This window comes from Staurois parvus, unplaced genomic scaffold (assembly GCF_062004578.1).
Source record: "Staurois parvus isolate SC_StPar_1 unplaced genomic scaffold, SC_StPar_1.0 ptg000101l, whole genome shotgun sequence".
Taxonomy (NCBI): domain Eukaryota; kingdom Metazoa; phylum Chordata; class Amphibia; order Anura; family Ranidae; genus Staurois; species Staurois parvus.
Genome location: NW_028317897.1, coordinates 640,779 through 654,682, shown reverse-complemented (window position 1 = coordinate 654,682; position 13,904 = coordinate 640,779). Strand labels below are relative to the sequence as shown.

General features: G+C 43.9%; 1 protein-coding gene across 2 annotated transcripts in view; it reads left to right on the top strand.

Moving 5' to 3' along the window:
* The first annotated feature begins 1,207 nt into the window (after positions 1-1,207).
* IKBIP (IKBKB interacting protein) overlaps positions 1,208-13,904 on the top strand; it is a 36,441-nt gene continuing 23,744 nt past the window's right edge. The window contains exons 1-2 of one of the 2 annotated variants that reach the window (XM_089671189.1): positions 1,208-1,653; positions 5,105-5,222. In XM_089671189.1, coding sequence (XP_089527315.1) covers positions 1,313-1,653; positions 5,105-5,222 — 459 coding nt within the window. In that variant the 5' untranslated portion in view covers positions 1,208-1,312. The remainder of the gene's footprint in view (positions 1,654-5,104; positions 5,223-13,904) is intronic. The other variant, XM_089671190.1, reaches the window with a different exon arrangement.

The following is a 13,904-nucleotide window of genomic DNA, read 5'->3' as shown; positions in this document are numbered from 1 at the left end:
ATTAGTCCATGGATCTGCAGGGGGGGGGGCGTTCCCAGTAATTACCCCACCGATCTGCAGGGGGGGGCGGTGCCAGTAATTACCCCACGGATCTGTAAGGGGGCGTTCCCAGTAATTAGTCCATGGATCTGCAGGGGGGGGCGTTCCCAGTAATTACCCCACCGATCTGCAGGGGGGCGTTCCCAGTAATTACCCCACCAATTTGTAAGTGGGCGTTCCCAGTAATTAGTCCATGGATGTACAGGGGGGGCGTTCCCAGTAATTAGTCCACGGATCTACAGGGGGGGGCCTTTCCAGTAATTAGCCCACCGATCTGTAAGTTGGCGTTCTCAGTAATTAGTCCACGGATCTACGGGGGGGCGGTGCCAGTAATTAGCCCACCCAGACCCCCACCGATCATACATATAAATCATTTTTTAACCTCTTTGCGCCGGGCGAACGCAAATGTGCAACCTCCCGGCGTCTGGGCCTAGACATCGAGCGGCCGCACATTTGCGTTCTATTAAAAAAAAAACATTTGTGCTGAGAGCGCGGTCCCAGCACACACGTTCGGCACTCACGGAAAGGTCCCGATCATGTGGCCGCCGTGACTGCGAATCACGGCGGTCACATGAACCTAAATCCCCGCCCCGCCTCCCGGCTTCTTTGAAGGCCCAGGAGGCGCCGGCACCAAGCGGTTTTGGAAATGATAAAAATGTATAAAAGATTCAATATCATCCGCCCCCCGCTCCGAAATCTCCTCCCTCATTCGCCCACATGTCGCTGACTCCACCTACTTGCATAGGTTCCACAGTCTATTGGTCCGCCGATCCGCCACTCCGCAGCGCCGATTTGATGTTGATCCTTGCAGCGCCTCCCTCAGACTGCGAAGACGCTGTTGGGTTGCTAAGCAACACTTCCGGTTTTTAGGCTCCTCCCACTTCCGGTCCGCTGTCATCACTCTAATACAATCTGGCTGCAGAATGGAGCTCTATTTTTAAACATGTGACCTCCAGTCGCCCTTTTTTTTTTCTAGTGAACTTTAATGTAACTAACAGGAAGAGGCTTGAGTCGAGCTCCACTCGGCAGGAAACATGTGACCTCCACTCTAAATTTTTTCAAGTTTATAAAAGCAACTGGTGGAATGGAGGTCACATGTTTCCTGTTGGAGGTGGAGCTCTAGTCTGCAGCAGGATCCCCCCTCAGCTGCTCAGTGTAGTGTAAGGAGGGTCATTCTGGCTGCCACATAGACAGGGAGGGGGGTCGCTGCGTGTGGGGCTGAGAGCAGATGACGGGATAATAATCCTGCCAGCTGCTTCCAGGCCAACCATTGATGCTGATCACCAGCGAGCCTCCACTTTGGAGCGGCTCTGTAGTGGGTTTGTGGTGGATTTGTAGCTTTTCCTGTTCTGTTCCATTTCTATGTGTAGTTAGCAGTTGGGTGTGTTTTGTCATGTCTGCAGAAGTGAAGCAGAGGAAGAAGGGGAGCTCGCCGTCCTGCAGGGAAGGGAAGAATGCTCAGCTGGGTGGTACTGCTGCAGGACAGCGGGCAAATGGCGACAATCCTGGAAAGCCGGTGGCCACCTCTCCAGCGCCTGCAAGCCGGTCAGTGCGCCCGGATGTCAGGACCTGGCTGTGCTCTCTGTGTCTGGCGCTCTGTGCAGCTTTGACGTGGTGAGTTTTTTTCATCTTATTTTTTTTTTTGCTCCCATATAAAACTCAGTTTTCATTCCCATGGGTGACCGGGAACAATAAAAGCAGGTGGTTGAGTTGGAATTTTCCCACCCCTCGACCACCCACCAGAACAAAGCAGTGCGTTTGCTCAGGGCTGAATCCATGCTATGGCTGCAATCAGGGGCGGACCTACAACTCATGGGGCCCCTGGGCAATAGGGTATCATGGGGCCCCTGTGTCCTTGCCAACACCCAAAAAAGCCTATAAAAGGTACCAGGGGCATTTCATGGAGTCCCCTACTTACCCTGGGCCAGTCTCAGTCTGCCCCTGACCACAATGCTTTGCTTCCCAGCCGTGGTAAACAGCATTTTCAAGCAGTACAGTCACCGGACACAACCCATTGAAGTGATAAAGGCCACACTGCAAGCACCCTGCAATCGCATGAAATGTACGCAGTTGTGCCGTGGATCAGCATTAGCAGGGTTAAAGCAGCAGCTCTTTCACATTAGGAACGCTGCGCGGGGATCGCATTAGGAACGCTGCGCGGGGATCGCATTAGGAACGCTGCGCGGGGATCGCTGTGTGGTTCACATGCAGTTCTTAGCAGTGGAACTTTTCCGCACCGTTCATTTTCAGTGGGCTGAAATCGCACCGCACTAACCCTAGGTTCACATCTGTGCGGGTGGTGTCTCTGTGGATCCGCACGAAAATCCATGCAGCCACACCACCAGCATAGAGAAATGCAGACCCGCGGGTGGGTGCTATTAGTTCTAATGACACGCCGCCCACATTGGAAACCGCTACTGTACTGGGAACCAAGGTTCCTGTGCGGGCTGCGTTTTCCAAAAAAGTGCAGGGACTTCTTCCCTATGGGGCACGGGAGTCCATTCAAATGAACGGGCTCTCGTACCCGCGCAAAATGCAGTTAAAGTTGTGCATGCAGTATTTGAAACACACGGCAACCAGGTCGTATGAATGCACTGCGGTGTTCAGCCCTCGGCCCTCACTAATTTCTGGTGGGAACATTGATTGGGGTAATAGCATTGATGTGTACTAGTCTCAGGTAACGTGTTCCCAGTTTCATATTGTCTTCTTTAGGGCTCATGTATACTGCAGCTGATAAACTGACATTCAGGAGCTGTTCTGTGTTTTTTCAGCAGCCCCTGAACTCTCCCTAATGTTTTCCTATCTGTCCATTTACACATTATTATTATTATTATTATTATACAGGATTTATACAGCGCCAACAGTTTGCTCAGCGCTTTACAATATAACGGGGACAATACAGATCAATACAAAAGGGATAGGAGGGCCCTGCCCCTTGGAGCTTACAATCTAGGAGGGAGGGGCTAGTGGTACAAAAGGTAGTAACTGTGGGGGATGGACTGGTTGGAAGAGTAGAAGATTCCAGTATTAGCTGAGGGCAGGATAGGCTTCCCTGAAGAGATAGGTTTTCAGAGATTGCCTAAAATTGAGCAGAGTAGGGGATAGTCTGATAAATTGGGGTAGAGAGTTCCAGAGGATGGGGGAAGCTCTGGAGAAGTCCTGGAGACGAGCATGGGAGGAGGAGACAAGGGAGCCATAGAGTAGGAGGTCTTTCGAGGAGTGGAGAGTACGGTTTGGGTGATATTTAGAGACAAGATTGTTGATGTCATTTGAGGCAGAGTTGTTTACACATAGTTGTTTACAGGCAGTTGAGTTTACAGTCATTTTTTAAACACTCCAAACTTGCATTCAGGTGTAGATTTTACCAGCATTTCAAACACCAAACGCTTGTAAACGTGGTTAACCGTGTTTATAAGCGTTTGTGTTTAGAAGCAGTTTTTAACTGTTCCATATCCAGATACTGTCCAGAGCCTTTTTTCAACATCTGAAATGCATGCAAAGCGTTTTCCAGGTATTCAAATAGACCCGGTATACCAGCGCAGTCAGTTCCAGGTTTTGCTTAAAGGAAAAAATAGTAGAACGTGCTGCATTATGCTCATGATGGGATCCATAGTGAATACAACCAGAAAAGACAGGTCATCTCTACACATACTGCTCTCTCTGCTTCTGCTCTCTCTATTTCTCTCAAAATGTCTGAAATAGTTAATGTTTTACTGTTTTTCAGTGCATTCTGGGCATTTGGGAAGGTCTCTTGAGGTTTTATTTTGAAAATGCTTCTAAACACAAACTCAGTATGCAAATGCGGCTAAATTGACGGTTTTTTTTAACCTATGTTTTCCAGCAGTTTCCATCGTTCAGATGTTTTCCAAACGCCCCGTGTACATGAGCCCTTAGCATATCCCCAGACAAAAATATATCCTGTCCACACTCTCTGACCCTCATGTCCTCTATAAGATCTGCAGTTTCTGACCGTTCCCTCAAGCATTACATATGTTGAACATTATGTGTGGCCCTTTGGTGTTGTCAGGGGCCACAACTGAGGCCCCCTTTAGCTCATTTGTTGGCAACCACTGTTATCTGCTCCCTTTTGGTCTGTTGAATATACCATTGGAAGCATTTTGTTATATCCTTTTGATCCTGCCAGAATTATTGTCCGTTGATAATTTCCTGTGCTTTCTGCCTGTGCTGACTGTTATTAGTTGCATTGGTTTCCGCTATCTCTGTAGACTACAGAAACCCTCCCCTGATGTCATTTAGATGAGGAGAGGAGGAGGTGTTCAGTTGACCTGTCCTAGATTGACAGTCCTGCTTTTCAAGAGATGTGGTATGTCCAGCGAGTAAGGGTTTCACCCTACGACAGGAAGTGTGCTTCTGGCAGCACTGCCAAGTAAAAATCATGGAAAAAGAGAGAGAAAAAAATAGAAAAATGAGGCCACTATATCCATAGACTGGTATTCTATTTTTATTTTTTTTTTTAAATAAATAGACCCCCCAAATGTTAAGGTTTTGAGTAGGGAAGGTTTAAATGCTAGAGGCCTGGCTGCCATTATTATTTCTATTAAGACATTAGAGGGGCTTTGAGGTCCATTTATAAGCCACTAAAAATGTCATGTTTATAAAGCCAGGGGAGCACTATTTAATGAATGGTTGTAAGACAATGGCCAGAGAGTGAGCCTGATCACAGAACCAGTGCTGACTGTTCTCTACTCCAAATTGAGTTTCTGTCCACTTCATTCAGCAGAGAATACTCCATTACCTACTGCAGCCTCCACAACACTGTCTGCATTTTATGAATGGGCTATAAAATGCAGGTCATGGTGTGGAGTCACTATGCAGTAAATATCCTTAGAAAGATCTCTCTGAATGAAAGCCAAATGTCAGAAACTAAAACACATTATGACATGTTGAGGAGCATCAATTATTTTGAGATCTCCCACATATGTATGCCTGTTTGAGTCGTGGACAGCCATAAACAAACATGCTTTTTTTTCTGAATGAGGTTGTTTGTGTAGTTAATAATTATTCCTTGTTATATGACAATAACATATTTTCTTCAATGTTTTAGGACTGTATTTCAACAGTCACAAAACTTTACCCTCCTTGAACAGAAGTACCAGACCCTGCAGTTCCAATCGTCTGCACTAGAAGATCTGGAAGCTAAAGTTGGAGACATTTTTGGGAAGGTAATTTGCATAATTAAAATAATATTAAAAAAAATCTCATAACATACATAGCAAGTGTTTTAGAAAAAAACTTTATTGCAGCCACTTCCCTGGTCTTGTTCTGGAAATGTTAATGGAGGCTTTACTGTGACTTCCTTTTCTAAATCTGACGTGTGTGTGCGATTCTTCAGTGTTTTAAAAGAGTTGTAACCTTGGCATTCCTTATGTGTGCAAGGGAATCAAAAAGTATCTCTACAAAGAAGCTGCCTATTGCAGGGGATGTTTCTGGCTGGACTTTAAAGCGGAGTTCCACTCACACTGTCAAAAAATAAGTCGGCAGCTACAAAAACTGTAGCTGCTGATTTTTAAAAAACACACACTCACCTGTCCCACGGTGTGTCCCCTGCAGCCTGTTTTACTGTCCATCTTCTCTCCCTGGTGCCAGCATCTTCAGTGTGGGCACCGGGCTGGGACAGCTTGCGGCTTCACAGCCGGGTGCCCACTGTGCATGCGCGAGTAGTGCTGCGCTTTCTGAATGGTTCTGTAGTCTTCTGGGACCTGTCCTGTGTCCCAAAAGATTACGGGGAGGGAGGAAGGGAGGGCACCTTCCACTTCCGATCACCTAGGCGATCGGAGCGGGTACCTGTCAAATTCGGGTACCCACTCCCCCCCACCCCACCCCCCAAAGGTGCCAATCCTTAATGGGGAACGGGGGACCAGTCTTTAAAGTGGAACTTCCCCTTTTGGGTGGAGCTCCGCTTTAAGCTCTCTGCAGATCTCAAGGAAAAGCAGTATGAAAATTCTGAGATGGTTTGTACACAGTGTGCTGGTACCAGGAAGATAAAGTGATTAAAAAAAAAACCTGTAAAATAATGGATTTCCCTAATACAGGCCATAGACGGTTCGTTTATCGGCCGATTTTTTTTTTTTTTTTTTTTTTGGCCGAAAAACAAAACCATGGTAGTTCTTTTGCCACAAATGATTGCAAAAATCAACCGTTTTTCACAAAATTTTCCAGCATGACCGGTAAAAGAAATGAGGAGGAACCAATCGTGTTTTTACAGTACATGTAGAGGGGAAAAATAAACTATTAAGCGCATTTTAATAGTGTTTTAGGAGCATTTTATGGGTTTTTTTTCTGCTGGAAAAACCCTCCAAAACACTCTACAAAAACCTGTATTTGTTTCTGCTTTGAGAAGCTGAAGCTCAAAAAATGTTAATAGCCTAAAGTAGTGTGCATGGACACATAGGATAACACTAGCTTCTAGCAGCAGAAAAACGTATGCTGAAAATAGCTTCTAGGAGCTTTAAAAAAAAAAACACTAGTATGCATGCAGCCTAATAACTCTGCTACCAAAATTAGTGTGTGCTGTAGATTGCCTCCAGTGTTGTTCCTATTTCCTCTTATTGGAAGCTGCCATTTTGCTTAAGCCTGGAGCCCCTGAGCAGCAGTAAATCTTTAACCACTTGCCGCCTAGCCACCGCATTAAAACGGTTGCAGGGCGGCACGGCTGGGCAAAACCACGTTTTAAAACGTAGTTTTGCAAAACCGGTAGGGGGCGCGCGCCCGCCCTACCTGTCCCGCGGGTGTCAGCAGCGGGTGTCAGCCGCTGGGTCACGGCCGGTGATTACCGGCCGTTTCCCCGGGATTTGCGGTGATCCCTGACAGAGAGCAGGGCTGCATTGTTTACACACAGCCCTGCTCTGTGTCAGTTCCCTGACAGCTCGTGACAAGCTGAAGAGGGAGAGAAGAGTTTCTCTCCCTCGATCAGCCTGCCCCCGTCCAGCACACACCCCCCCTCCCTAATAAAACACTCCCCTCACACGGTAAACCCTAAGAATGTTAACCCCTTGCTCCCCAGTGCCATTAGTACAGTGTCAGTGGGTTTTTTTTTTCACTGATCACTGTATTGGTGTCACTGGGGATGTCAGTGATCCCAAGTCAGTTCCCCCCCAGTGTCAGAATGTCCGCCGCAGTCCCGCCATAAGTCGCTGATCGCCGCCATAAGTCGCTGATCGCCGCCATAAGTCGCTGATCGCCGCCATTATTAGTATAAACAAAAATTAAAAATCCCAGTATCTTTCCCGCCATTTGGAAACGCTATAACTTTCATGTAAACCAATTAATTTACACGTATTGGGATTTTTTTTAGCAAAGACATGTCGCAGAATGCATTTTGGATGAAATTTGTGACAAAATTAGATTTTTTAATTTTTTTTACTGGACACGTTTTATAGCAAAAAGTCCAAAATCTTGGTTTTTTTTTTCTCAAAATTGTCAGCCTTTTTTTTTATAGCGCAAAAAATTAAAACGCACAGGCGATCAAATACCACCGAGAGAAAGCTCAATTTGTGGGAAAAAAGGGATGTAAGTTTAATTTGGGTGCAGTGTTGCATGACCGCGCAATTGTCAGTTAAAGTAACGCAGCGACGTAACCGCTTCTGTAACTGCTTCATGACCGCCCTGTAGCAGAAATGCTACTACAGGGCAGCATGGGTGCGCAAAATCACATATGTATATATATGTGTGTGTGTGATTCGCGCTCCCGTGGTTTTCACGCCCCTCCCAGATAACATGAGATTGCCTGTCAGTACACCAGTCATCACATTTAACCCCTTGATTGGCAGGAGCACGCTCATGCACAATAATCCTCCATTGCTAGTATAGTGTCTGAACGGGTCAATATCTTTGATCAGATCAGCACTATACCAGCGTTAACATTAGTATAGCGTCCCAAAAAACGCAGCGTTAGCGGGATCAGCCCCGGCACCTGCGTTTAGCCCTTACGCTTACCCCCCCCCCCTTCTCCCCCAGCAAGTGCAGTGTCAGTAGGTCACTGTCGCTTGATACATTGCACACAAAACCGCAGTGTTCGCAGAATCAGGCCTGATCTCTGTTAGCACTTGCCGGTAAATTTTGATAACTCTCATATGCAGCAGAGTGCCAGTACTAGTGCCGCTCTACCTTTTGGTGAACTGGCGAGTACTAGCGGTCTAGTACATCCTGGTCTTTCACATACCTCCTTGATTTTTGGAGCTGTTTTTCACGGAATATCTGTATGCGTTGATTGTGGATCAAAGCAGCTTATATGCACAACAATTTATTGCCGCCAACCCAAATTCAAACCTTGCCAGACCATTCGCATGGAAACTCATTACGGTGTTCAAATTTACATTTTTTTTGGGCCTAACCCTCAACATGGGCATTACTAAAAGAAATTAATTGTGGTTGTATTGGTCCGCAGACCCGATTCATCATATGCCGTGTTCTCTGCTGCCATGGCCAGGCATAGATATGAGAGTATAATGTATTTTATGCATTTCAGCGACAATACACTCTGTCACCCTCGGGGTAACCCTGAATTTGACCGGCTCCACAAAATTCAGCCCCTCGCAAATCACCTTAACCTAAATTGCAGATGTCTATACTCCCCAGCAAAACATCTGCGTTGATGAGTCCCTCATTAATTTTTCTGGCCACCTTGCATTCAAACAATTTCTCCCCTGCAAGCGTGCCAGATATGGGGTCAAGATGTAGAAGACCTGTGAGAGGACACCAGGCTATACTCATAAGTTTTGGATTTACGAGGGAAAAGATAGTCACGTGGAGCCCGCCCAGATGCCCAGACTACATGAGGAGCAGTGGCAAGATAGTTTGGGACTTGGTGTCATCATTTCTCCATATGGGGTACCACTTATACGTGGACAATTTTTATTCAAGCGTGCCACTATTTAGACATTTATTCAATTTTGGAACTGGCACTTGTGGCAAAGTGTGACCTAATGTGTGCCCACCATTAGAAGTGGGTGGATGCAGAGCGGTATATTCTAATGGTGGGCATACCACACATTTTTTCTGGCTGAGATTTCTTCTCATTTTTTCATTCAGTCCACTGGCTGCATACAAAAAAAAAAAGAACATAGTATATATACCCAACAAGGACCACCGATGTACTGGTACATCACTGGATTTGAATGGTTATACCAGGATGATGCCTACAGCTGCAGGCATCATCCTGGTGTCGTTTTTTTCAGACGGTGATCGGCTTTCCTGTAAAAGCAATCCTAGTGGCTAATTAGCTGCAAGATTACTTTTACAAGCAGTGGGAAATGATGTCCCCCCTCCCGCGCTGCCTTCCACGGCCTTCTCGGGCAGTCCCGTGCCATCAGGGGAACCTGAGAATGCAGCCGGTGTTTCTGCCAGCTGACCATAGAGCTGATTGGACACCAGAATGATGCCAATCATCTCTATAGTCTAAGAATTCAGAAGCTACAAGCATTTCATCACTTCAGTTTAGCAGGATATAAACAGCGCCATTTGTAAATTAGGAAAGCATCTGATCACACCGATTTTGGTTTGATTAGATAATGTAAGGGCAGAGGAGATATCTAGAGTCTGATAGACCCCAGATTTCTCAAAAAAGAATATATGACAATGCCCATTGAAGTTATAGGGGATATTTGCATTCCCTGTGATAGCAGTAAAAGTGATAAAAAAAAAATGAAAGGGACAGTGTAAAAATAATTTAAAAAAAAATCAAAATAACTAAAAAAAAAAAAAAAATCACCCCTCCCATGCACGCACACCTGTGTGCACAAGCCTTGACCCTGTGCCGTTATGTAAACAGCGGTTGCACCATGCATGTGAGGTATTGCCGTGAACGTCAGATCAAGGGCAGTAATTCTAACACTAGACCTCCTCTGTAAATCTAAAATGGTGGCTTTTAAAGCGCTGCCTATGGATATTAAAAATGTTTGCAGTTTGTCGCCATTGAATGGGGCATGCGCAGTTTTAAAGCATGTCATGTTTGGTATCTATTTACTCGGCATACCATTATCTTTTATACTTTACCAAACAATTGGCCAATATATTGTGTCTTTGTGCATTAAAAGTAAAAAAAGTGTTTTTTTGTTTTTTTTTAAATTGCTTTTGAAAAATCGCTGTGCGAGTACTATGTGCCATAAAAAATTGTAGTACCCACCATTTTATTCACTAGGGTGTCTGCTTTAAAAAAATATATAATGTTTGGGGGTTTAAATTAATTTCCTAGCAAAAAATACTGATTTTTTTTTCATGTGAACAATCTAATGCTGGGCATAAAACGCCCCCACCCCCCAAAATGACCCCTTTTTGGAAAGTAGTCACCCCAAACTATTTGCTGAGAGGAATGTTGAATCAATAGAAGAATTTATTTTTTTACCACAAGTTTTTGGAAAATGACAAAAATAAATATATATTTTTTTTACACAAAATTGTCACTTAAATGATTTACTACTCACACATGCCATGGTTATATGTGGAATTACTCCCCAAAATACATTTTTCTACTTCTGCCGAGTTTGGGGGTACCACATGTGAGAGACTTTTTGGTAGTCTAGCCAAGTACAGGACCCCAAAATCCAATAAGCACCTTCAGGCTTTTAAAGGGCTTTATTTCCTCATTACACTTCCAGACTACCTATCACAGTTTCGGAGGCCATGAAATGCCAAGATAGCACCTAACCCCCCCAAATTACCCCTTTTTGGAAAGTAGACTCCCCAAGGAATTTGATAAAAAGCACGGTAAGTATTTTGCAGATCTCATTTGTTGCCACAAGTTTTTGGAAAATGAAGAAAAAAAATAAAAACATATTTTTTCTATTTTTTTTATATTTCAAAACCTTGTGAGAAAAAAATGAGATCTGCAAAATACTCACCATGCCTCTTTTTAAATTCCTTGGGGTGTCTACTTTCCAGAAAGGGGTCATTTGGGGGGGGGGGGGGTTGGGGCTATCCTAGCATGTCAGGGCCTTCGAAACTGTGATAGGTAGTGAGGAAGTGTAATAAGGAAGTTACGCACCTTCAGGCTGTCAAAGTGGTCATTGGATTTCAGGCTCCTGTGTGTGGCTAGGCTCCCAAAAAGTCTCACATGTGGTATCCCCATACTCAGTAGAAGTAGCAGAATGTATTTTGGGGTGTAATTCCACATATACCCATGACTTGTGCGAGAAATAAATCTTTTAAATGACAACTTTGTGTAAAAAAAAAAAAAAGTTTTTGTCATTTTCCAGAAACTTGTGGGAAAAAAATAAATCTTCCATGGACTCAATATGCCTCTCAGCAGATAGCTTAGGGTGTCTAATTTCCGAAAAGGAGTCGTTTGAGGGCTTTTGTACTATTCTGGTATTTTAGCACCTCAAGAAATGTGATGGGCAGTCAAAGTAAAAGCTGTGTAAATTCCATTATCTATACCAGTTTGTAGACACTATAACTTTCACAAAAAGCAATCAATATACACTTATTGGGATTTTTTTAATCAAAAACATGTAGCAGAATACATTTTGGCCTAAATTTATGTCGAAATTTTAGGGTTTTTTTAGATATTTTTTATGACCGAAATGAGAAAATATTTGTTTTTCAAACTTTTTCTGGTTATAGCGCCAAAAATAAAAAGTGCACAGGTGATCAAATACCAGCAAAAGAATGCTCTATTTGTGTAAAAAAAAAAAAAAGGACATAAATTTTATTTATGTACCGTATTGCATGACCGCGCAATTGTCCGTTAAACTAGCGCAGCGTTGTATAGCAAAAAAATTTCGTAAATTGCAGTATCTACACCATAGTTTGTAGACGCTATAACTTTCACAAAAGCAATCAATATACACTTATTGGGATTTTTTTTACCAAAAACATGTAGCAGAATACATTTTGGCCTAAATTTATAACTAACTTTGAGTTTACTATATATTTTTTATAGCTGAAAGTAAAAAATATAGTTTTTCTTCAAAATATTTGGTCTTTTTTTGTTTATAGCGTGAAAAATAAAAAGCGCACAGGTGATCAAATACCACCGAAAGAAAGCTCTATTTGTGTGAAAAAAGGACGTAAATTTCGTTTAGGTGCAGCATTGCATGACTGCGCAATTATCAGTTGAATTAGTGCAGCGCCGAGTAGCAAAAAGAGGCCTGGTCATTAAGGGGGGTAAATCCTCAGGAGGGCAAGTGGTTAAGCATCAGCAGATCGGCCTCTACAAATTCAGCACAGTGCCGAAAAATAGAGAGCAACTGAGCATGGGCAAAGTAGGGTGAGACAGTGCATTACTGAATTGTAAACAGTACGATTTACGTTATACCTGCAAAAGGTGCCAGTCTGCAGTGATCTAGCAGGACTTAATTTTCTGACTAATGTTTCACTTTAAAGTGGACCTGAATGCAAAAAGTGAAGCTTTGCTGTTATAGAGAAACATCTGCCCAAGCAGAACTCTGAAAAACCATACTTCTGTGTATGTGACTGTTCCTAGGTACTCCTGTATGTCTACTTTGTGAGGCACTGCTGCCTCTGACCGCTAGTCCCAGGTGATTGGGAATTAGATATGGTGATGTCATTACTGTGCTGCTCACTACTTTTTTTTTTTTGCTGGAGGTTCTGACATAAGGAAGCAAAGCCCTGCCTCTACAAAATAGCTGTTTACAAACAGACACCGTGCAGAATAAGACGTGGTAAGTTAGTAAAGAGGGAAAAATCTGCTACAGGTAGGCCATAGGCTAACTGCTGCCCATTCTCCAACCAGTCTTGTTGCCACTCCTCTTGCTGCAAACAGCTGCAAAGAACTGCAGGGGCTTAGCAGTGTTAAAATGTAACTAGTAGTGATAATTGTTTTTTTTTTTTTTTGTTTTTTTTATTTAAAAAATGGCAAAAATTTACTTATAAAGTGAAGTAACTTTACACAATAAATTGTATAAATGATCACATTAATCATCCAGTCTAGTGCAGATGGAATAAGAAAACAGGAATTTGCTTTTAACAATTGGTTATTTGAAGTGAATTAGTAGTAGGTAGTAAACTGTCATTTTTATTACTTTTTACCTACAAGTAAGCTTCTAATAAAGCTTACCTGTAGGTAAAATTAATATCTCCTAAATGTGCACCAGCGCATGCGCTCTGTAAGAATGGCATACCTGTGCCGTTCCTTTAGAGCTGTGTGCTGTGGCCGAGACTGCCGCGCGTGCAGGAGTGATATCATCGCGTCTTGGCCAATCAAGACCAGGTGAAGATGGGAGCTACTGCAGTGGTGACAGCGCGCCGCTGGGGGGCTTAGTTTTAAAGGTAAGTCTTTCATAATGTACTAGTATGCGATGTATACTAGCACAATATTCCTTTGCCTTGCAGGGGAAAACTTTTTTGTTTTGGGTTTTTTTTTTGTTTTGTTTTTTACAGTTTACTGCCGCTTTAATGTTCATCTAAAGCAGGGGTCCTCAAATATTTAAAACTGGGCCAGTTCACTGTCCCTCAGACCGTTGGAGGGCGGGACTGTAGTTTAAAAAAAAAAAAAACTATGAACAAATGCGGACACAGTACAGGAGATGACCAGAGACTGCGGACACAGTACAGGAGATGACCAGAGACTGCAGACACAGTACAGGAGATGACCAGAGACTGCGGACACAGTACAGGAGATGACCAGAGACTGCGGACACAGTACAGGAGATGACCAGAGACTGCGGACACAGTACAGGAGATGACCAGAGACTGCGGACACAGTACAGGGGATGACCAGAGACTGCGAGCACAGTACAGGAGATGACCAGAGACTGCGGACACAGTACAGGAGATGACCAGAGACTGCGGACACAGTACAGGAGATGACCAGAGACTGCGGACACAGTACAGGAGATGACCAGAGACTGCGGACACAGTACAGGAGATGACCAGAGACTGCGGAC